Source organism: Stegostoma tigrinum, chromosome 1 (assembly GCF_030684315.1).
Source record: "Stegostoma tigrinum isolate sSteTig4 chromosome 1, sSteTig4.hap1, whole genome shotgun sequence".
Taxonomy (NCBI): Eukaryota; Metazoa; Chordata; class Chondrichthyes; order Orectolobiformes; family Stegostomatidae; genus Stegostoma; species Stegostoma tigrinum.
In genome coordinates this window covers 124,794,389-124,817,532 of record NC_081354.1, presented here as the reverse complement: position 1 = coordinate 124,817,532, position 23,144 = coordinate 124,794,389, and the positions used below count along the sequence as shown (strand labels likewise).

Here is a 23,144-nt window from a genome sequence, read left to right as displayed (position 1 = left end):
ATTAGTCCAGATAACCATATCAAGAACAATTCTGGATGGGTGCAAAATTATTGTAACGTTTGGCTATGTAACTAACATAACTTCACTGCAACTCATTGCATGTAAAATATTTACAATCTTATAAAAGATGCAACAAATATCTATATTAAAAAAAATTAGTTTTTTCTTCTTCCTAACCCTCCAGGTTCTCAAAATTCAACCAAGGATAAATGAGTGAAAAAATAAAATAACAAAAGTGAACAGTTAGTCTGTTAGATATTGCTGGGCTTCAGATGGCGAACATGGCTCTCACTCTGTAGTTTGATGCCATCCATCCACTGTATTATTTAAAATTTAAACCAAAATAGGTTTTGCATTTACAAAAAAATGGTCAAAAGATTTCAATACATTTATAATTGGGATAATTACATTTATAATAGAGGGAGTTTACACCAAATGTATTAGAATTATACCACTAATAAAGGATTTTAGCTCCAAGGGAAGATTAGAGAAATTGGGCTCATTCTTCTTGCAGAGAAGATCAAGGTGACCTTACTGACATGTTCCAAACAATGAACAGTTTTGACAGGTAAAGAAGGATATTTTGTTTCCACTAGTTGCTTATGTCAGTAATTAGGATCACAATTTCAAAACTGTCAGGAGTGACAAGGAGAAATTTCTTTACTTAGAGAATTGTTAGCATTTGGAATACGCTACTTGGAAGAGAGTGGTGGAGTTGGATTCTACAGGAGGTTTCAAAGGACAGCTGAATATATATTTGAATGTGAAGAAGTTAGACGGCTTGGGTGATATGGCTGGAGAGCAGGACTAGTTAGGTAGCTTATATGGGAGCTGGGACAGATATAATAAATCAAATGGCCTTCTTCTATACTGTAAAATTCTATGATTCTATAATGCTTTTATCAGTTTTTCCTCATTCCTATCCACCACCCACATTCATGCTTTTAAAAACAGCATGATATATACATATAGTTATGCCAAGCTAGCAAATAATTAAACAGCTAAACTAATGCTGGTGTATTCATTTGGAGCAGAAACTATTTTTGGGAGTAGCCCACTGAATTGTGACTGTTGTATGGATTTAAAGAAGTCATTTTGCTGAGTCATTTTTCAAAAGAGGGAACAGATTTCTTAAAAAGCTTTAGGAATGTAGAAGGCAACCATGGATAATTTGTGAACATGAAGCAAAAACAGGAAGCTCTTCTCTTGATAAAATCTCAAAAATATCTGGCAGCACATGGATAAAATGAAGTCTAGTCATGAATTTGCTTTTGGGAGCAAGCATTTTGCATATTTGAAAGCTTAAGCGGAGGAAAGAAAGTCAAGAGAGAGTGGTGATAAAATAGTTTTCTTTCCTTGCTGCTCTTAAATTTAAATCTGAGGTAACAGAGTAGGTCAAGATGTTCTTATTCAAATGAATGGGATCTTGGTGATTTGTTCAAAGTACTTCCTTGAACTGCAAGATTAAAAACTCCAGCCTCCCAGATTACTTTGGTCCATTACAATTCACTGCCTGTTGCAATACGTCCATAGCAGATCCCAGCTCCCTTGCCATACACTCATCCCTAGAGCATCAGAATAACAAAGACACCAGAGACAGTAAGAACTGCAAATATTGAAGACACCAGATAACAGTGTCGAGCTGGAGGGACACAGCAGGTCAAACAGCAGAGGGGTAGGAAAGTTGATGCTTCAGTTTGGGACTTTTCTTCAGAAATAGGGAGGGGAAGGGAGTTCAGAAATAAATAGAGAGGAGGGATGGAGCTGGGGAAGGTAGATGGGATGGTGATAGAGTGCAGGCAGGGAGTGATGGGGATTGGTCAGTGAGTTGGGACAGAAGATGGACCAAGTTGTGTCAGGTCAAGGAGGCAGGGACAAGAGGGAAGGTTGGTCATGAAGTGAGGCCCGGGGTGGGTGGGGTAGATTTTGAAACTGGTAAAATCCACATTTAGGCCATTGGGCTGTAGACTCCCGAGGCAGAATACGAGGTGCTGCTCCTTCCATTTGTAGGTGGCTTCACTGTGACCCTGAAGGAGGCCCAGGATGGACATGTCACCCATGGAATGGGAGTGAGAGTTAAAATGGTTGGGCAACTGGAAGTTGTTGTTTGTCACAAACAGAGCGCAGATGCTCTACAAAAACGGTCTCCAAGCCACTGTTGGGTCTCACCGATGTAGAAGGGGGCACATCGTGAGCAATGGATACAGTAGATCAAAGTTGATGGATGTGCAGGTGAACCTTTGTTTAATGTGGAAGGTTTGTTTTGTGCCTCAAGAAAGGCGGTGAGGAGGGAGGTGTAGGGGCAGGTGTAGCACTTCCTGCAGTTGCAGGAAGACACCCATATCTTTTACAAGTTGGCTGTGGTGGCATGGAAGGTGGTGTTTGGGTTCTGGGCCCGTATGCTCCTGCTCAAGTGGTGAGCCACATTCTCCTTTTGTTTCTTCATTTCACTCTTGTATCAAAGTTTACCTTTTCTTCTTGTCTGCAGCCGCAGTTGCGAGGGCATGTTGTGACTGTACGGTGGATCTGGATATCAGTTCTCGTGGCCATAGCGGCAGCGACTTTATCAAAGTTTCATTGTCAGTGAGTCTGGTCTGTTCCTCCTGGCAGTGGTTTCAGCAGTGGTGACATGGTGGTTCCAGTCATTCCTCATGGTTAGAGTGGCAACATGAAGACTTTGGGCAGTGATTGAAGTGGTGACAGCTTCGGTGTCAGTGACTCGGTGGGTCCAGTCTATCCCTTCTTGTTATGGCAGTGATGTGGCTTTGATGCCATCTTTGGAAGTGGCAACATAGTGGTCTAGCTCAGAAATCTTTCCCTTGGCACAAATGTAAGTCCAGATTGTTGCCGAGGGAACAAAGATGAACTTCATCCTAACTCCGTCTCAATTTCTTTTTGTCGTAATTTCTGTCATTTAAAGTGGCACTGAGTTGTTGTGACTTACATGCACCTCACTGTACTTTCATAAATACAAGTGACAACAAATTGCTATTCTATTCCAGGTCAGGCCCCTACTTATTGACTTTCACTCCACCTTCAAACACCATAATTCCAACTGAACGCATCTCCAAATTCCGAAATAGAGGACTCTGCTCAGTCCTCTGCAACTTGATCCTCGACTTCCTGACTCACAGGCCTCAAATCAGTAAGGACAGGTAACAACACACCTGCTCTCACAATAATCCCCAACACTGGTGTTCCCAAGACTATACGCAGCCTCTTACTATACTCCTTATTTCGCCTGTATGGCCAGATTCAGCTCTAACCTCACTTACAAATTTGCAGACGATGCCATTATAGTGGGTCAGATCTCAGACAAACAATGCAAAAATGACGTGCAGGGAAGAGATAGACAGCTTAGTGGTGTGGTGTTAAAGATAACAATCTCTCCTTCGATGTCAGGAAATGAAGGAACTAGTCATTGACTTCAGGAAAGCCGAGTAGAAGACATGACCCCATGTATCATCAGTACTGAGGTGGAGATAAGCAAGAGCTTCAGATTTCTGAGAGTAAATATCACCAATCTGTGCTGGTCCATCCACATTGACACTACAGTAAAGAAAGCACACCAATGCCTCTATTTCCTCTGAAGGCTGAGGAAATTTAGCATGACTCTTCGCAATTTTAACAGATGCACCATAGAAAGCACCTTATCCGGATGCATCACAGTTTGGAATGGCAACTGCTCTGCCCAAGATCGCAAGAACTTACAGTTGCGAACACAGCCCAGTTCTTCATGAAATTTAGTCTTCCTTCCATTGATTCAGTCTATACTTCTGCTGCCTTGGAAAAGCATCCAACAAAGACCCCTGTCACCCCGGTTATACTATCTTCCATTCTCTTTCATTGGGCAGAAGATACAAACATTTGAAAACAAGTAACAACAGCTTCAAGAGCAGCTTTGTCCTCTGCCATATCAACAGGCCTCACATATTAGAGTTGATCTTTTCCTGCACCTTCCCTGTGGCTGTAACACTATATTCTTCATGATGTATTTATGTAAGGTGTAATTTGTCTGGTTAGCACACAAAACAATACTTTTTACTATATCCCGGCACCTGTGACAATAATAAATCAGATCAAGAATTTCAACTTCAAACATTGTATGCGGAGCAAATGGACAGACTTCAAGTATAGACTGAGATGGTTAGCAAATCCTGAAGTATCAATGGCATTGTTGCAACATAAATGGGGAGGGTCTTTCCAAGCACAAAGTGGAAGAAAGAAAAAATATTCGACCTCACTATTAAAAACAGAATGTCACTACACTACTTAAAGTTTACTGCTCAAAATTCATGGGTAATGTTGGCCCCAAATGTAAGCACAATTGGATTTTTTCAAACAGTGGTGACCAACAAGAGAAAAGTCACCTCCACAAGCAGAATTACTGAGATGCTGCATCTCCAAACATTGCCTGTCATCCCATGCGTTTGCTGCTCACTGAACACTAAGTAAATCAGCAGCAAAAGGAAGTAGGAAGAACAGAAAAATGTTTTAAATGGTAAAAAAACTGCAGCACACTACTGTGCACAGGGACTTGGGTGTCCTTGTGCATGAATCGCTAAAGGTAGGATTGCAGGTGCAGCAGGTAATTAAAATGGCAAATGGAATTTTGTCTGCCATTGCTGCAGGGATGAAGTTTAAAAACAGGAGGCTACGCTGCAGCTGTATAGGGTCCCGGTGAGGCCACACCTGGAGTACTGTGTGCAGTTTTGGTCTACTTACTTGAAAAGAGATTATTAGCACTGGAGGGGGTGCAGAGGAGATTCACTCGGTTGATTCCAGAGTTGAGAGGGTTGGATTATGAGGAGAGACTGAGTAGACTGGGATTATACTCCATTGGAATTCAGAAGAATGAGGGGAGATCTTATAGGTACAAATAAAATTATGAAGGGAATAGATAAAGTGGAGGCAGGGAGGTGGCTTCCACTAGCAGGTGAAACCAGGACTAGAGGGCATCGCCTCAAAATAAAAGGGAAGCAGATGTAGGATTGAAGTCAGGAGGAACTTCTTCACCCAAAAGGGTTGTGAATGTGTGGAATTCCCTGCTTAGTGAAGCGGTTGAAGCTGCCTCGCTGAATGTTTTTAAGGCAAGGCTAGATAAATTTTTGAACCGTAAAGGTATTAAAGGGTAACAAGGCATAGAGCAGGATGAACACAGCAGGCCAAGCAGCATCATAGGAGCAGGAGAGCTGACGTTTTAGGCATAGACCCTTCTTCAGAAATGTCAGCTCTCCTGCTCCTAAGATGCTGCTTGGCCTGCTGTGTTCATCCTGCTCTATGCCTCGTTATCTCAGATTCTCCAGCATCTGCAGTTCCTACTATCTCGAAAGGAATTAAGGGTTATGGTGAGTGGGCGGGTAAGTAGAGCTGAGTCTCAAAGAGATCAGCCATGATCTTATTAAATGGCAGGGCAGGTTCGAGGGGCCAGATGCGCCTACTCCTGCTCCTAGTTCTTATCTTCTAAAAGCAGGACAGAGGAACTCTGGATTTGCAGATACATAAAGGCAAATGACAACAGTGAGCAATCAGATGGGAATAAAGGTTGTGAATTGCCTGGGTGTGCGACAATAAGGCTGCAGAAGTTGGAGTGGTGGAGGGGAGGTCAAGGAAAGAGCAGCTGCTGAGGGAATGGGGAGAAGAGTAGGACGTGTGCAGGTGCAATGAACGGCGGAGAGTACTAATGGTAAGTTTGGGGCGGGGGCACGTGGGAAGAAGAGGAGAGCACGCTGCAAGGACAGGGGCAGGGTTAAAATTTATCACAGGTAGTGAGGTGTTTGCTATGGCGTGTCTGCTCGCACGTGTGCGAATGTGCCTTGGGTGCTGGAAGTGGTAGCATGTAGGCTGCAAAGTCTGGGGAGGCACAGATCAGCGGCAAAACGGTGGACAGGGACCAGCATTCTGTGAATTAATTTTTCATCTGCTCAGACCTCTGGGGTTCACATGCAGCAGCACCTTCCAGAAGTGGACTTCAATGCTGCACACAGCATCAGCATGACAACTGCTGTACACCAACTCTCAGAACAACCGTGTAAGTTTGACAGAACATTGCTGGGGGATGTGATCCTGTAAAAACAGAAGATATGGATGGGAGATAATAAAATGTGAGGCTGGATGAACACAGCAGGCCAAGCAGCATCTCAGGAGCACAAAAGCTGACGTTTCGGGCCTAGACCCTTGGGGGAGTCCTGGAAAAGGAGGCCAGAGGAGCTGTCAAACAGCAGCTGCTAATAGGAAGAAAACCTATAAGAACAGCAGGTCTTGTTTTTTTCATTTTCCTACATACTAAGGGGGTGGCCCATGGCTATGACTGCCTCTGTACGATAAGTGAAACAGTCTCTCTTCTGCTGTTACACTGGCACTATAACCCACCTCTTCCACTGCTATATTGATGATTGCATCGGGGCTGCCTCATGCTCCCATAAGGAGCTTGAACAGTTTATCAAGTTTACTAACACCTTTCACCTGAACCTCAAATTTACCTGGCCAATCTCTGATACATCCCTTTCCTTCCTGGACCTCTCTGTATCCACCTCTAATGACAGTCTCAAAACTGACATCTATTTCAAGCCCATCAACTCCTTCAGCTACCTGGACTACACGTCCGCTCATCCATCTTCCTGCAAGAATGTGATCTCCTACTCCCAATTCCTCCGCCTCTGCAGTGTCTGCTCCCACGATGGGGTATCATAAATCCCAGATATCCTCCTATTTCAAGGACCGTACCATCCCCCTCCAGTGGTCGAAAATGCCCTCAACCACATGTCTTGCATTTCTTGCACTTCTGCCCGCACATCCCCTAACTCCAACAAAAACATATCACCCCACCAACCTCTGCATCCAACGTATTATTCTCTGAAACCTACAATCTGACCCCACAACCAAAGATATATTTTCCTCTGCGCTCCTATCTGCCTTTCATAGGGACCACTCTCTCTGCGATTCTCTTGTCCGCTCCACACTACCCCCATCACCCTTCCCTGCAACCACAGGAAGTGCTAAACCTGCCCCTACACCTCATCCCTCAAATCCATTCAAGGCACAAAACAAACCTTCCACATTAGGCTGGAGTTCACCTGCACATCTGTCAACTTGGTCTACTGCTCCCAATGTGCCCTCCTCTACGTTGCTGAGAGCAAACAGACTTGGAGACTATTTTGTAGAGCATCTGTACTCTGTATGTGGCAAACACCACAACCTTCTGGTAGCCAACTATTTTAACTCCCACTCCCAGGGCGGCATTTATAGAATCCCTGCAGTGTGGAAACAGGCCCTACAGCTCAACAAGTCCACACTGACCACAGCAGCATCCCATGCAGACCCGAACCCTTAACCCACCTACATATCTCTGAACACTGAGCAATTTAGCCTAGCCAGCCACCTGCACATTTTTGGACTGTCGGAGGAAACCAGAGTACCTGGAGGAAACCCACGCAGACAGGGGAAGAACGTGCAAATTCCACACAGACATTCACCCAAGGTGGAATTGAGCCCAGGTGCTTGGCGCTGTGAGGTAGCAGTGCTCACCACTGAACCACCGTGCCATTCATCCTGTCACAATGACTCCACCCACAAAATGTAGGAGCAGCACCTCATATTCTACCTTGGGAGCCTACAGCCCAAAGGCCTAAGTGTAGATTTCACTAGTTTTAAAATCTCCCTCCCTTCAGCCTCATCCCATATCCAACCCTCGACTTGACACAACCAGTCCATCTTCTCTCCCAGCTTATCCGCCCTTCCCATTCCACTGGCCAATCCCCACCAGTGCCGACTTGCATTCATCTACCACCATCCCACCTACCTTCCCCAGCCCTTCTCTCTATTTATGAGCTCCCTTCCCCGTCCCCATTTCTGAAGAAAAATCCTGACCTGAAACGTCAGCTTTCCTGCTCCTGATGCTGCTTGGCCTGCTGTGCTTCTTCAGCTCCGCACTGTGCTATGCCTATACAATATAGGCTTCTGCATTATTGTTTCTCTTAAATCAAAACAATTAGAAACAAATAGAATTCTTAAAGGGCAAGACAGGGTAAAAGCTGGGATAGTCAAGGACCAGATGGCATAGTCTCAAAATTAAGGGGCACCAAATCAAGACAGAGACAAGGTGGACCTAGAGGGTTGAGTATTTTTGGAACTCCTTGCCACAAGAGAACTGTGGAGGCAGAGTCCTTGTGTACATTAAGGCTGAGATAGATTCTTATCATTAGGAAAATCAACGGTTATGGAGAATGAGCAGGAAAGTGGATGTGAGGGAGCGTCAGATCAGCCATGACCATATTGAATGGTGGAGCATGCTCAAGGGGCTGCTTGATCCACTCGTCCCTATTTCTTATGATTTTAAAAGATCAAATGTACAGATATAATTTTTTTCCTTTTTACACCCCTTGACCCTAGAAAAAGAGTACTTACATCCTACTTTAATTTGTATACCGAAGACTGTAATTACTTGATCCTCATTGAGTTGCACATTGCAGGTCAGCAATGCATTCCCAACACTGGACATGTTCAGCGTTACATTAGACACCGTACTATTGACTGTGTGGTAGTTGTCTTCCGATACTCTGATTCCCTTCAAATTCCAGAATATCTGATTTGCATCAACCTTATTTTCTTTTATGAAGGAATCATTAAGAATGCAGGATGCTCTTAGTCGTGAGCCGAGTGCTATTACTGGTGACTCAGGGATGATGTAGGCAGGTTTCTCAATGAAACTATCCACTAGAGAAAGGAAATAAAATCATTTTAGCCATTAAATGTAGATGTTTCAAAATACATAAATCTGTTAAACAGCATTATCAGTGGATTAACTGCACTTGGTACAAACTGATTTTATATTAAAGACAGTGAAATCTGAGGGAGAATAATCTGCAAGTGACATATCACAGCAAGACTAATTCATGGATTTTCAGTCTTTTATTTCATTTCATTTTACTGATAATTTATTGGGTTGTACCTCAAAATAGAAGTAAATCCAGTACAAGAGGCAGAATGAGCACACTGTTGTTTATGGTAGAAAATCAAAATCATTATCTTCTGAATAATAAGTAATCTAAACTAACATTTCCAGTTTGGCATCTTTCACCAGTTCAACCTTGAACTCATGCAGAGTGATATTTGATATCTGAATAGCTTTTCATCTTTTCTAGGAGGTTAAAAACACACAGGAGGAAGAGCCACCAAACTCAGGGAAGCTTGCACCACGTGTCAAGTGTGGATATACATGAAAAAAATGACTGGAGTTGCCTAAAATAATTGATTAACACAGGCTTCTGTTCTCTTTTCAAAGAAAGGCAGCAGTAAGGAGATGATAATTAAGACACAAAGGAGTGAACATATTGGCTACGTTCTTCCCCGTTAATTATACTAGCAGCTTCAGGTTTGACATCACATTCAGACAATTGCAGCCCATTGTACAAACACATAGTAAACCTGAAGCAAATGCAGTTTTTTTTAAAGCTGTTCAGAAGAAGTCTGACTCTACTCAAAATGTTAACTGATTTTTCTCCACAGACTTGCTCAGCTTTTCTAGAAATGTGATTTTCTTGCAGCTTTTTAGCATTACGGTGAGCTTTAAAAAGGCCTATCATTTGGTAAAAATTCATTGTTGTACAATCAATAATCGAAATATTTATTAGGTGATAATGCAGCTGTGATATTGATGCCAACAGGGTTACTCTAAGATCCACTGACGTTTTAACCATGTTTTTGACATGACAATGCTTCAGTTAACTGCAAATGAAAATCATGCACTTTAATATGTTTTAAATTATCTTAATGCTCAAGTTGACAATGTGATTCAATATCAAGGTTTTCACAAGTCAAGTGTTTTAGATTTTCCCAGATTAATGCAAACAAAATACAAGTCATTGCCCAACTCAACTAATCAAAGACGATGACGGTAAAGTGAGATACAATTCTTTACTTACCTGTCCTTATACACACACTGATTTGTATGTAGAGATACACTGTCAATGTCACGTAGCCCTGCATGGTTTTGACAGCACTGAAAAATAGGTAAAGTAAATGCAGATATTTAGTTTCAAAATTGCCAGTTTGCCTCAACACTAATTTTTGATCCCGTACAAATTTAATTGTCTTTACGCAGAATAAAAATCAAATAGCAGCACAGGATTACATTAGGTGATGTGCCATCTTGCTGGACATAACTGCAATCCCCTTTCCAACTATAGCAGCATAACCTATTGGCTCACTCCAGAGCACCTTAAAATTTTGGCAATAGGCGACACAAATTTGCACTCTGAAGCTGCAGCCATCAAAAGAGGAGCAACCACAATTCGGACTGCTCAAGATGTGTCAGAATTAGAAAAACACAGATACTTCAGGAAGGGTTACAGGGCCCAAAAAGAGCTAGGAGATTCAAAGTAGCTCCGGCATAGGAGAATTTATACCAAAAAAAAATGAGTGAGTATTTTAAAATAAACACACTGCTCTTCAGTCTGCAAGAATGACCCAGAGCTTTGCACTGCCTGTCATTTTATTCATTTACCTTGCTTCTACTTTAGATTTTTCTGGTTCTTGCACTACTGCAATGAACGTCAAGACAAAATGTGAGATATTCAAATAAAAGCAAAATAAAAGGTACATACTGAAAATAAAAAAAGTGCAAAATCATGCACTTCAATATGTTTTAAATTATCTTGATGCTCAAGTTGACGATGTGATTCCATATCAAGGTTTTCGAAAGTCAAAGTTTTAGATTTTCCCAATTAGTGCAAAATTCTTTATTTGCAAAATATTGTAGATGCTGAAAATAAAGCCAAAAATTCTGGAGAAACTCAACCAGCATCTTATCCAGATGCTGCCAGACCTGCTGAGTTGAAGTATTTTCTGTGTCCATTTTGTAAATATTCGAGGTACTTTACAGTCTTCTGTACCCAACATTCAGTTCTTCAATGATAATGGGAACTGCAGATGCTGGAGAATCCAAGATAATAAAATGTGAGGCTGGATGAACACAGCAGGCCCAGCAACATCTCAGGAGCGCCCTATCCCCCTCTCTGAAGAAGGGTCTAGGCCCGAAACGTCAGCTTTTGTGCTCCCGAGATGCTGCTGGGCCTGCTGTGTTCATCCAGCCTCACATTTTATTATCTTTTAATTCAGTTCTTCAATTTTGGATTTCTATTCTGGTTTAGTCTTCTTTCCTATTTCTTTGTTTTGCATTTGGACAGCAGTTAATCTGGTGAGGGGCAAATGTCCTAGTAGTGTTACCCGAATTCCAATTTGGAATCCTGCCATGGCAGATGGTGGAATTTGAACTTAATAAAAATCTGGAAAGAAGAGTTTAATGACCACGAATCCATTCTTGACGGTCAAAAACACCCACCTGGTTTACTAATGTCCTTTAGCGAGGGAAACTGCCAACCGTACCTGGTCTGACCTACATGTGACTCTAGACTTACAGTAATGTAAGTGACAGTGCCCAATGGACAATGTGGAATGGGCAATAAATGCTGGCCTAGTGATACCCTTATCCTGGATAATGAATAATGTAGAAAAATAATCTGCCATTTCCATCTTCTTCACACAGATCTTTCGTTTCTTTACTTATCCCATTAATACTATTTTGGCCTTGGTTAGAATTATGAGACTAGTCAGGGGAGACAGTAGCCTCATGGTAAGTCACATAACTACCAATCCAGGCACCCAGGCTAATGAGCTCAGGGACATCATAAGACAGATATTGGAGTAGAATTAGGCCAGTCAATTGAATCTGCTGTGCCATTTGATCATGGCTGATGTGTTTCTCAACCCTATTCTCCTGCCTTCTCCCTGTAACCCTTGATCCCCTTACCAATCAAGAACCGGTTTTCTGTTCTCAATACATTCAATGATTTGGTCTCCGCAACATACTGCAGTAGTGAGTTTCACAGATTAACCACCCTCTGGTTGAATTAATGCATCATCTCAGTTCTAAAGGGTTGCTCCTTCAAATTGAATCTGTGCCTTAGGGTCTTAGTCTTTGCGACTAATAGAAACATATTTTCCACATCCACTCTATTTAGGCCTCTCAGCATTCTAACAGTTCAATCAGATTCCCTCCCCATCCTTCTAAACTTCAATGAGTACAGACCCATAGTCTTTGCTGCTCATCATATGATGAGCCCTTCAACCCCAGAATCATTTGTGTAAACGTTCCCTGGATTCCTACAATCTTTCGCTAGCTATAATCAGCCACTGGATCTGAAATGCTCACTCTTGACTTCTCTCCACAAATACTCAGACCTCCTGAGATTTTTCAGCAATTTCTGTTTTTGTTTCTGATTTCCAACACCCGCAGTTCTTTTTGTTTAAAAATATATAGGTTCTTATCTTCCAGCCTTTGTAAACACTGGTATTATATTATCCATTTTTTAGTTATTTGGCATGTTCCCTGACTTCTGCGAGTCCTGAAAGAACACCAGTGCCTCTACAATCTCTGCAACTATCTTCTTCAGAACTCTGGGGTGTAGTCCTTTCGGTATGGTTGACTTATCCACCTTCATAACTTTTGAGCCTCCCCAGCATTTTCTCCATAGCAAAGGCCTCTATGCTCACCTCTGTGCCAACTCTTTATGAGAAGTATCAATTCAGGTCCTCTACTATTGCTATGCTTTCCATTTCTACTTCTCCAGCCTCTTTTTCCCAGCTGTCCAATATCCACTCTTGCCTCTCATACTCGTTATATATCTAAAGAAAACCTCTTGCAATCTTTTCTCATTTTACAACTAGCTTACTCTTATATTTCATCTCCTGCCCCCTTATAGTTCTTTGTTTATAGTTATCCACTGCTGAGCTTTAAAGGCTTCTAATCCTCAGGCTTCCCACTCATCTTCACAACACTGCTGGATTTTCTTTTTGCTTTAATGCTGTCCCTGACTTCCCTTGTCAACCATGGCTGCCTTGTCCTCCGCTCATTATGTTTCTTCTTCCTATACCCCCAGAAATTCCTGCCATTGCTGCTCCACCGTCTTCCCTGCTAGGATCCCCTTCCAATCAACTCTGGCCATCTCCTCCCTCATTGTCTTTGTAGTTACCTTTACTCAATTGTAACATCATTTTATCTGAAGTTACTGTTCCATGGCTTCACTGCCCTCCATGGCAGCTCATGTATTTATAACGATAAATCTGGAACTTTAGTCTCAGTAACAGTGCCATAAAACTACCTTTAATTGTTGTAAAAACACATGTAATTCACTAATATCCTTTAGGGATCAAAAATCTGCCTCTTCACCTGGTCTGGCTACAGAAATGTGGTTGAATCTTAATCCTAAATCTTAAACCTTTGCCACAATTTAATGTCAATTAGGGATGGAGAATAAATTCTGGCCATGCCAGTGACACTCAGTTCATGAACGAATAAAGAAGAAACATTTGGCGGTTCATAAGATTAATATTTTGGAACAGTAGCTTCAAATAAAGATAAATTATGGGGGCCATGTGTCATGCTCTGCAATCTGCTTGACAGCAGTCTTGTTTGGTTTCGTTTTTAGAAATCAAAGGACAGCTTAGATTGTTTTACTGAGAAGGTTTTTATACTTGAACACGATGGCAGTGGTACGAATTTAAAATGAGTAATGTCTCACTCTCTCAAGATTGCTGAAAAAGGTGTTGAAAGCAAGTGTCGAAAATAATTCCGCTGTAAATGGCCTACACTTCTAAAGAAGAAAGAAAATTGAGATCACTTATAGGTTATTAGCATTGCTAGTTACATACAGGATCAATATTCTTTGATCTCTTTAGCCCTAATATCCAATTCTTTCTTTAAATCATACTATGTTTTTGCATCGATTGTTTTGTGGTAGTGAATTCCATTCACTTCTCTCTCGAAGAAATTTTTCCTTATCTCAGTTCTCCTTAATACTTAGAATGCAACCACTGATTCTGGACTCCCTTATTATTGGAAACATCCTTTCTGCATCAACCCTGTCTGGTCCTATTAAAATCCTGTAAATTTCTAAGAGCTTCTCACCTCATCCTTCTGAACTCCAGTGAACTTAGTCTCAACCAATCCAGTGTGTAAATCTTCGAAGTACTCTCCCTCTGTATCAAGAGCATCCTTCCTTAGAAAAGGAGATCACAATTGCACACAATACTCTGGTATAGTCTCACCAAGGCCCTGTACAACTGTAAAAAGACACCCTTACACCTGTATCTGAATCCTCTCACTAATTTGCCTTAGTTACCGCCTGCTGCACCTGCATGCTTATCTTCAGCGACCAGAATACAAAGGACACGCAAGTCTCATTGCACATTACTCAGTCTCAATCCATCGCCATACCAGTAATAATCTGCCTTTTTGTGGGCTACTAATGTAGCTAGCCTCTTATTTATCCACATTAATTTAAGGGGGTAGGTGATGGCCAAGTGGTGTTATTGCTGGACTGCTAAACCAGCGACCCAGATAATGCGCTGGGGGCCTGGGCTCAAATCCTGCCATGGCAGTCGGTGGAATTTGAATTAAAAAATATCTGGAATTTAGAATCTAATGACAACCATGAATCCATTGTCAACTGTCAGGAAAAATACATCTGGTTCACTAATGTCCTTTAGGGAAGGAAGCTGCCATCCTTACCTGGTCTGGCCTATGTGTGACTCCAGGCCCACACCAACATGGCTGACTCTGAACTGCCCTCTGGGCAATTAGGGATGGTCAGAGATGCTGCCTAGCCAGCAACACCCTCTCCCATTAATGAATAAAAAGGGAAAAAAACTTCTGCCATGCATTGGCCACTCGCTCAGTCCAAAATACATGGAAGTATCTCCACATCCTCCTTGCAGCTCAACCTCCACTTACCTCCAAAGATACTATCAGACCTACTGAGTATTTCTAGCATTTTCTGTTTTCATTGTTGATTAAGAATCGAACTGGGATTATATAAATACATCTAAAGTGATCAAACACCCCATAAGAACGAGGTAGTTCTTATTAATATAGCCAAACCTGAGGGGAGCATAACATGGCACATTTAGATACTGGACTAGTATTTCACACATCTGGCCCAATGGTTCAGGAACAGAAGTTTAAACTGTCCAGAATAGCAAGTAATTTTAAAATTTAGTTAAATAAATCTGGAATAAAAAAGTTATGGTGATCATGTGACTAGTGTGCTGTAAAAAGTCATCTGGTTCACTGATGTTTGTCAGACAAAAACCTGCTGTTCTTCCAGAGCCGGATTTATATGCAAAACTGATCCACCATAGTGTAGCTTTTATTGCTTTCTGCATGTGTGAAAAGCATTCTGCAGTTATGGATGGGCAAGAATTTCGTGACATCAAGAAGTAATTGAAAAACTGGCAACAATGGGAATCAGGGAGAAAACTTTGCTGGTTCGAGTTGTGCTGGTCATAAAATAAGTAATGGCTGTGATTGGTGGAGGTCAGTCACGTCAGCTCGAGGACATCTCTGCACGAGTTCAAGGTAGTGCCCTAAGCACAACCATCTTCAGCAGCTTCCCTCCATAAAGGTCAGCAGTGGGGATATTCATCATTAACAACTCCTCAGATATTTAAGCAGTCCATGTTCAAATTCAACAAGATCTGGATAATATCCAGGCCTAGGTTGAGAAATGGCACACAAATGCAAGGCAATAATCATTTCTAATAGATGATCTAACCACTACCCCTTGATATTCAGTGGTGTTACCATCAAATCAGTCCCCCACTATCAACATCCTGAAGGCTTGACCAGAAAGTCAACTGGCCATGCCATATCAATACAGTGGCTACAAGCACCAGGTCAGAGACTAGGAATACTGCAAGGAGTAACTCATCTCCTGACTCCCAAAGCCTACACACCACCTTCCAAGCACGAGTTGGGAGTGTGACAGAATGCTCCCAGTTTATCTGGATGGGTGCAGTTCCAACAAACACCCAACGAGCTTGCCACCATTCAGAATAAAGATGTCTGCTTGACTGGCTTTCAATACAAGCATCTGCTCCCTCTGCCACGAAGCTCAGTACTATCTACAAGGTGCACTGCAGAAATACAAAGATCCTTAGACAGCAGCTTCAAAACCCATGACCACTTCCATCTAGAAGGACAAGGGCAAAAGGCCAATGGGACACCACCACCACTTCAGTATCCACACCCCACACCATTCACCATCCCTACCTGAAAATATCTTATCATTCCTACACTATCGCAGGTCAAAAGTCTGGAATTCCCTCTGGAAGGGCATTGCGGGTCTACCTACACATCACACAGATTGAACTGTTCAAGAACGCCGCTCACCACTATCTTTAAGGGCAACCATGGAAGGGCAATAAAATGCTGGCCAATGCCTTCTTTGTACATAAGAGAAAAATGGATTGACACTGACATTTTGTCAATGAATTTGACTATAACTATTGAAAATGGGTTTCATCAAATTGAAATCTTAGTCACAAATCAACTGGATGTATCATTTTGAAAATTCCTGAATTTGAACAATTCTGGAAAATCTTAATGCATTACTGCTGAACCAAATTAGAGCGAACAAAAAAAGTTGTCAAAACACTAAGTTATGCAAGTTAACAATTTTTTCCTTTTAAAAGCACTCCTAAACTAAAAGTTGTCCACAAGACAAGGACATTCAACTAGTACATTCCAGTTACAAGTTACTACTTCAGGGATATATACACCAAGTTGTCTTTAATCTTCAGCACTTGCCAGGGTCTCTCTATTCAGAGTACAATCCCCATATGCTCTATGTAAGGTCAGTAGTAGCACTGAGCCTGGCAGAATGCCACACAAGTAGCTGTCTAGTCAAAAATATTCTTCAAACTTCACACATTGCTTCCTGTCTCAGCCGATTTTGGATCTAACCTGCTACTTTGCCTTGGGTCCCAGGAGTTCCTCTTTCTTGCCATTAAAGACCTTATCAGAAGCTTTTCTAAAGTCCATGTAGACCACAACTAATGCATTATCCTTGTTAACAGGAGTGTTAACTCAAAAAAATTTGATCAAGTCTAACAAATGAGACTTTTCCTTAACAAATCCATATAGACTAATTCATGTCTCTCCAAGTGCAAATATTTTGAGTCTCTCAATTCTAAAACCTTCCCTACTACTCAGGTTAGGCCCACTGGCTTGTAATATCCTGGTCTATACATCTGAAGATGCTTTTTCATTAATTTTATATAATCATTAGATAAAGTGCAGAAGGCAAAATTCAGTGCTATAAAGACACTGTTCCTTCACCATCGCTGCATCAAGACCTTGGAATTTGCTTTCTAACAGAAACGCGTGTACCAGCAAATGGACTGTCACAGTACAAGATGGTGGCTCATTATGACTTTCTCAGAGAATTTGAGGTTGGCAACAAATGCTGGTCTAGCCAGTGATACACTCATTGAATAAAAGGATTTTCAAGAAGGAAACATAAATTCAAGCACATGTTTTCGATACGCACATCTACATTAGGTAAATGAGAACCTGCTAACTTTGAATACAACAATGCCCTACCAATACTAGATTCAATAGATGGCTAATCAAAAACAATTCATTTCAATCTCACCACTGAGTTCTGATCCCAGGAATTTTATTCATGCAGATGTGAACGGAACTGGCCGGTCTAATGAGAGACAATGGGAACTGCAGATGCTGGAGAATCCAAGATGAAGTGTGAAGCTGGATGAATACAGCAGGCCAAGCAGCATCTCAGGAGCACAAAAGCTGATGTTTCGGGCCTAGACCCTTCATCAGAGGGGGGGATGGGGTGAGGGTTCTGGAATAAATAGGGAGAGGGGGAGGTGGACCGAAGATGGAGAGAAAAGAAGATAGGTGGAGAGGAGAGTATAGGTGGGGAGGTAGGGAGGGGATAGTCAGTCCAGGGAAGATGGACAGGTCAAGGAGGTGGGATGAGGTTAGTAGGCAGGAAATGGAGGTGCAGCTTGAGATGGGAGGAAGGGATGGGTGAGAGGAAGAACAGGTTAGGGAGGCAGAGACAGGCTGGGCTGCTTTTGGGATGCAGTGGGGGTGGGGGGGGGGGGAAAGAGGGGATGAGCTGGGCTGGTTGTGGGATGCGGTGGGGGAAGGGGAGATTTTGAAGCTGGTGAAGTCCACATTGATACCATTGGGCTGCAGGGTTACCATGCGGAATATGAGGTGCTGTTCCAGCAACCTTCGGGTGGCATCATTGTGGCACTGCAGGATGCCCATGATGGACATGTCATCTAAAGAATGGGAGGGGGAGTTGAAATGGTTCGTGACTGGGAGGTGCAGTTGTTTATTGCGAACTGAGCAGAGGTGTTCTGCAAAGCGGTCCCCAAGCCTCCGCTTGGTTTCCCCTGTGTAGAGGTAGCCACACTGGGTACAATGGATACAGTATACCACATTGGCGGATGTGCAGGTGAGCCTCTGCTTGATATGGAAAGTCATCTTGGGGCCTGGGATGGGGGTGAGGGGGCAAGTGTAGCACCTCCTGCAGTTGCAGGGGAAGGTGCCGGGTGTGGTGGGGGTTAGAGGGCAGTGTGGAGCGAACAAGGGAGTCACGGAGAGTGGTCTCTCTGGAAGGCAGACAAGGGTGGGGATGGAAAAATGTCTTGGGTGGTGGGGTCAGATTATAAATGGCAGAAGTGTCGGAGGATGATGCGTTGTATCCGGAGGTTGGTAGGGTGGTGTGTGAGAACGAGGGGGATCCTCTTTGGGCTGTTGTGGCAGGGGCGGGGTGTGAGGGATGCGTTGCGGGAAACGCGGTCAAGGGCGTTCTTGACCACTGTTGGTGGGGGGAGGGGGGGGTTGCGTTCCTTGAAGAACTTGGACATCTGGGATGTGCGGGAGTGGAATGCCTCATCCTGGGAGCAGATGCGGCGGAGGCGGAGGAATTGGGAATAGGAGATGGAATTTTTGCAGGGGGGTGGGTGGGAGGTGGTGTATTCTAGGTAGCTGTGGGAGTCGGTGGGCTTGAAATGGACATCAGTAACTAGCTGGTTGCCTGAGATGGAGACTGAGGGGTCCAGGAAGGTGAGGGATGTGTTGGAGATGGCCCAGGTGAACTTGAGGTTGGGGTGGAAGGTGTTGGTGAAGTGGATGAACTGTTAGAGCTCCTCTGGGGAGGAAGAGGTGGCACCGATAGTCATCAATGTAACAGAGGAAGAGGTGGGGTTTGGGGCCCGTGTAGCTGCGGAAGAGGGACTGTTCCACGTAACCTACAAAGAGGCAGGCATAGCTGGGGCCCATGCGGGTGCCCATGGACACCCCCTTTGTCTGTAGGAAGTGGGAGGAATCCAAAGAGAAGTTGTTGAGGGTGAGGATGAGTTCGGCTAGGCGGATGAGGGTGTCGGTGGAGGGGGACTGGTCGGGCCTGCAGGCCATCTGCATGAGGAATACAGGTGTATAGGGACTGGACGTCCATGGTGAAAATGAGGTGTTGGGGGCCAGGGAATTGGAAGTTCTGGAGGAGGTGGAGGGCGTGGGTGGTGTCACAAATGTAGGTAGGGAGTTCCTGGACCAGAGGGGAGAAAATGGAGTCCAGATAGGTGGAGAGGAGTTCAGTGGGGCAGGAACAGGCTGAGACAATGGGTTGACCAGGGCAGGCGGGTTTGTGGATTTTGGGAAGGAGATAGAAACGGGCCGTGCGGGGTTGGGGAATAATAAGGTTGGAGGCTGTGGGTGGGAGGTCCCCTGAGGTGATGAAGTCATGAATGGTGTTGGTGTTGGAGATGATGGTTTGGTGCTTGGTCTAATGCTTGTTATCCATCCCTAGTTGCCCTGAGAATGTGATGGTGAGCTACACTCTCGAACTGCTGCAGTCCATTTGCTGTATGTACACATTTGTCTCAAATTCTGTTCATTGCAAGTATTTCATGTGGCCGATACAGAATCTTAATTTCTTACTAATTTGCCACGTGGGGCCTTAGTTGCTAATACTTTCTCTCTGGTCCACCCTAAAATAATAACTTAATTTCATTTATATTGGTACTCTACCGTATAAACTTGACTTTTCTCTTTGGACTATTAAAACTTACACTTACTTCCCGCTCTCACCAGTATAAAGGTTCACCTGCTGGTTTGTTAGCTTCTTTTGCTTTTACATTGGCTTCAATCCACCCCTCCAAAAAGAACAGCTACTTTCCTCAATATTGGTGCCAGTGGCAAAGGCATTGAAACAGCTTCGCCCGATACCATTGTTTTATCATCATTTGTCTAAGTCAGTTTGTACCCATCCCAATTTGTATTTGGCTTAGGTTGTAATTCAGAGGTTACCTACATTGAGGATATGCTTTTTATTTGAGCTCCTCAAAAAAGTTTCTCAGGTTTAATTCGGACAGGTGTTCTCCAATGTCTCAGTTCCTACATGGAACAGAGCAAATGAGTCTTCCCTGTCCAGCAGGTAATTTAGGTAGTTCACTTGCTCTCACCAAATTATGTGCTTCCCACTGTTTAGGATGTAGTCCATTCACAGTGCAATCCTTACCCTCTCATCTTAAACCTCTAGTTTTGGACTGCCCCAGCCCAGGGAAAAGACTTTGCCTATTTACCCTATCTATGGCCTTCACGATTTTATAATCCTCAGCCTCCAATGCTCTAGGAAAAAAAAACAGCCCAAGCCTATTCAGCCTCTCCCTATAGCTTAAACCCTCCAATCTTGCAAAATCCTCAAATCTTTTCTGAACTTTTTCTAGTTTCACAACATCCTTCCTATCGGAGGGAGACCAGAATTGCATGCAATACACCGAAAGTGACCCAACCAATGTTCTGTACAGCCGCAACAGAACGTCTCAACTCTTATACGCAATGCATTGACCAATGAAGGCAAGCATACCAAAACACCTTCTTCACTATCCTATCTACGACTCCACTTTCAAGAAACTATGAACCTGCGCTCCAAGGTCTCTTTGAACAGAACAGCAAAAACAATTGACAACTTTGAAAGTGATGGGATTATGTCACAGGAAAATTACATTTAACAATGATATTGCCATAGGTTCATGTCAGCTAATTTTAAAATTACATCACATCTGCAGATAATGGTAACTACTTTCCTAACTTCCAATACATATAAAAATGATTACTATGTGACTTGGGATTACTAAAACAAAATTTCTGGTTGAAAGTATCTACTGGGTTACTCCCATTCACTACAGGCAGACATTGAGCACAGAATAAAACACAAAACAAAAACATTCCGCTGCATCCTTGCCAGCAGTTGACTCTCTGGAGGTGAAACCCTTTCTTTGCAATTAAAAATTCTCTTGTGCTGAGAGGCATTACAATGCTAGATGTGAAAGATACAGAGCAGATCTAGTACTTCCAAACTGGGCACACAGACAAGGTGTTAGTGAGCCATTAAAAGCAGACTTGTTTTGCATCATAACCTGCTGCTTCATGGCCCGTCAATTCACTCACTTTACCATTACCACCAAGCCAAGGGACGAGCCCTAGTTTAATGATGATGTGGTGCAGCAAGGAAGGTGTTGACCTGCTGAAGCTATAAATTCAGGACTAGGTATATGTTAGCCAGCAGTAGAAAGAACCAAGCAATAGTTTAATGTGATGAGAGATCATCCATTTTGGTCAGAAATGCAGAATGCGACAGATGCCAGGGCAATTAAATAATTTTTAAAAGGAGGAGACAGATTTTTTAATTAGCAGCAAACTGAACAGTCATGGGAGGTGGGCAGGAAAGTGGAGTGGAGGCCAAAATGAAATCTGCCACGATTACTTAATTCTGGAGCAGGTTTAAGGGGGTGAATTGGTTATTTTTAACCATAACTTTGCAAATAAACAAGTCATGCAAAGTACTAGTTCTACCCTCACCAACTTCCTCGAATGGAACAAAACTAACAGGACAGTTGACTCTACTAAAGTCTCCACATGCATGGTATCGAACACAGCATGTCAGTGCACACGAGGCTTTGGTCCAAATTTGAACAAAAGAAACATAATTCAGAAGTGTGTCTGCCCTTGCTACTGAGGTATCATTTAACCAAGCATGATGTCATGGCATCCTGTAAAATTGAAGCAAGTGAAAATCTCCATTGGCTAGAGTCAAATTGGGCCAAAGGTTGTTGGTTGTGGTTGCTGTGTTGGTGGCCAATTTCAGTCCCAAGACACAAAGCTTAGCCATCTTTAGTTGCTTCAATGATCTTCTCTGACTCTCAAAACAAGAAGTGGGAATGTTTGGTGATTGCAGAGAGTGTGTTCAGAACCATTTCCAAATGCAGAGAGAATGCAGCAGTTTAGCTATTTCTATCCACAACCCAGAGGTTCTGTTGGAGATTTTAATCAAGGACTACCTGTTCAGTTTGCAGGATTTCATTTTACATACCACTAATCATTTTACTAGGTAATGTAATCATGCCATTACAGGGAAACAGTGGAAGATCAAAGCTTCTTTAGTTAGATCAGGTTGTATACATAGCAAAGACTATGTGCATATATAAAAAAGGTGTATATAGATGTACATTACTTTAAGAACGAGATGCTTTTGATAATTTATTCCAGATGAATCTCCTATGCTTGCTGTCTAAAATGAAAAAACCCATCTGCAACTGCACAAACCCACAAAATCACAGATCAATTTTATTTCCAATCTCTGCCCGAGTATTGACTGGAGGAAATTGTTAGACTATGTTAAAACAGGAAATGACAAAACCTTTAAAATGTTTTGAATAAAAACCTGAAAGAACTGGATACTGTAAATCAGAAATTGCTGTAAAAGCTCAGCAGGTCTGGCAGCATCTGTGGAAAGAAATCAAAACGTAGCACTTCAGGTCCGATGACCCTTTCTCAGAACAGAAATCAGTCAGGGGCATCAAAAGAACTTCAACTTACTGAGACAGTGCTCCTACAGATAGGTGTTCACAGTTACCTGGAGAGTTTATTACTTTGTAAAACAAACACTTCCCATTCAGAATCTTGAATGTGATGGAGAACCAATGTTCTTTAATATACGTGTATGACATGAAAGTGGCTAGAAGAAATGGGGATTGGACAGAATTGTAGAACTGTTATCGCACGAGAGCTTGTGATTTGGCCCATTATGTGTGCACCTGTTCTCTGAATGGCACTAAGTAAATTGCTTATTTTCCCTCTATTTTCTGTAACCCTGCATTATCTTTTTTTTTAAGATAAACAGTCCAATTCCCTCTTGAATGAACTTCCCTCCACCACACTCAGGCAATGCAATGTGAACCTTAACCACTCTTTCCAACAAGGCTTTTCT

General features: G+C 42.7%; 1 protein-coding gene across 2 annotated transcripts in view; it reads right to left on the bottom strand.

The window, feature by feature from the left end:
• Nucleotides 1–23,144, bottom strand: part of il6st (interleukin 6 cytokine family signal transduce) — a 97,501-nt gene that overhangs the window by 43,402 nt on the left and 30,955 nt on the right. For both annotated transcript variants that reach the window (XM_048537855.2, XM_048537844.2), the window contains exons 2-3: nt 9,924–10,000; nt 8,407–8,715 (exon numbers count right to left, since the gene is read on the bottom strand). In XM_048537855.2, the coding sequence (XP_048393812.1) occupies nt 8,407–8,715; nt 9,924–9,987 (373 nt within the window). In that variant the 5' untranslated portion in view covers nt 9,988–10,000. The remainder of the gene's footprint in view (nt 1–8,406; nt 8,716–9,923; nt 10,001–23,144) is intronic.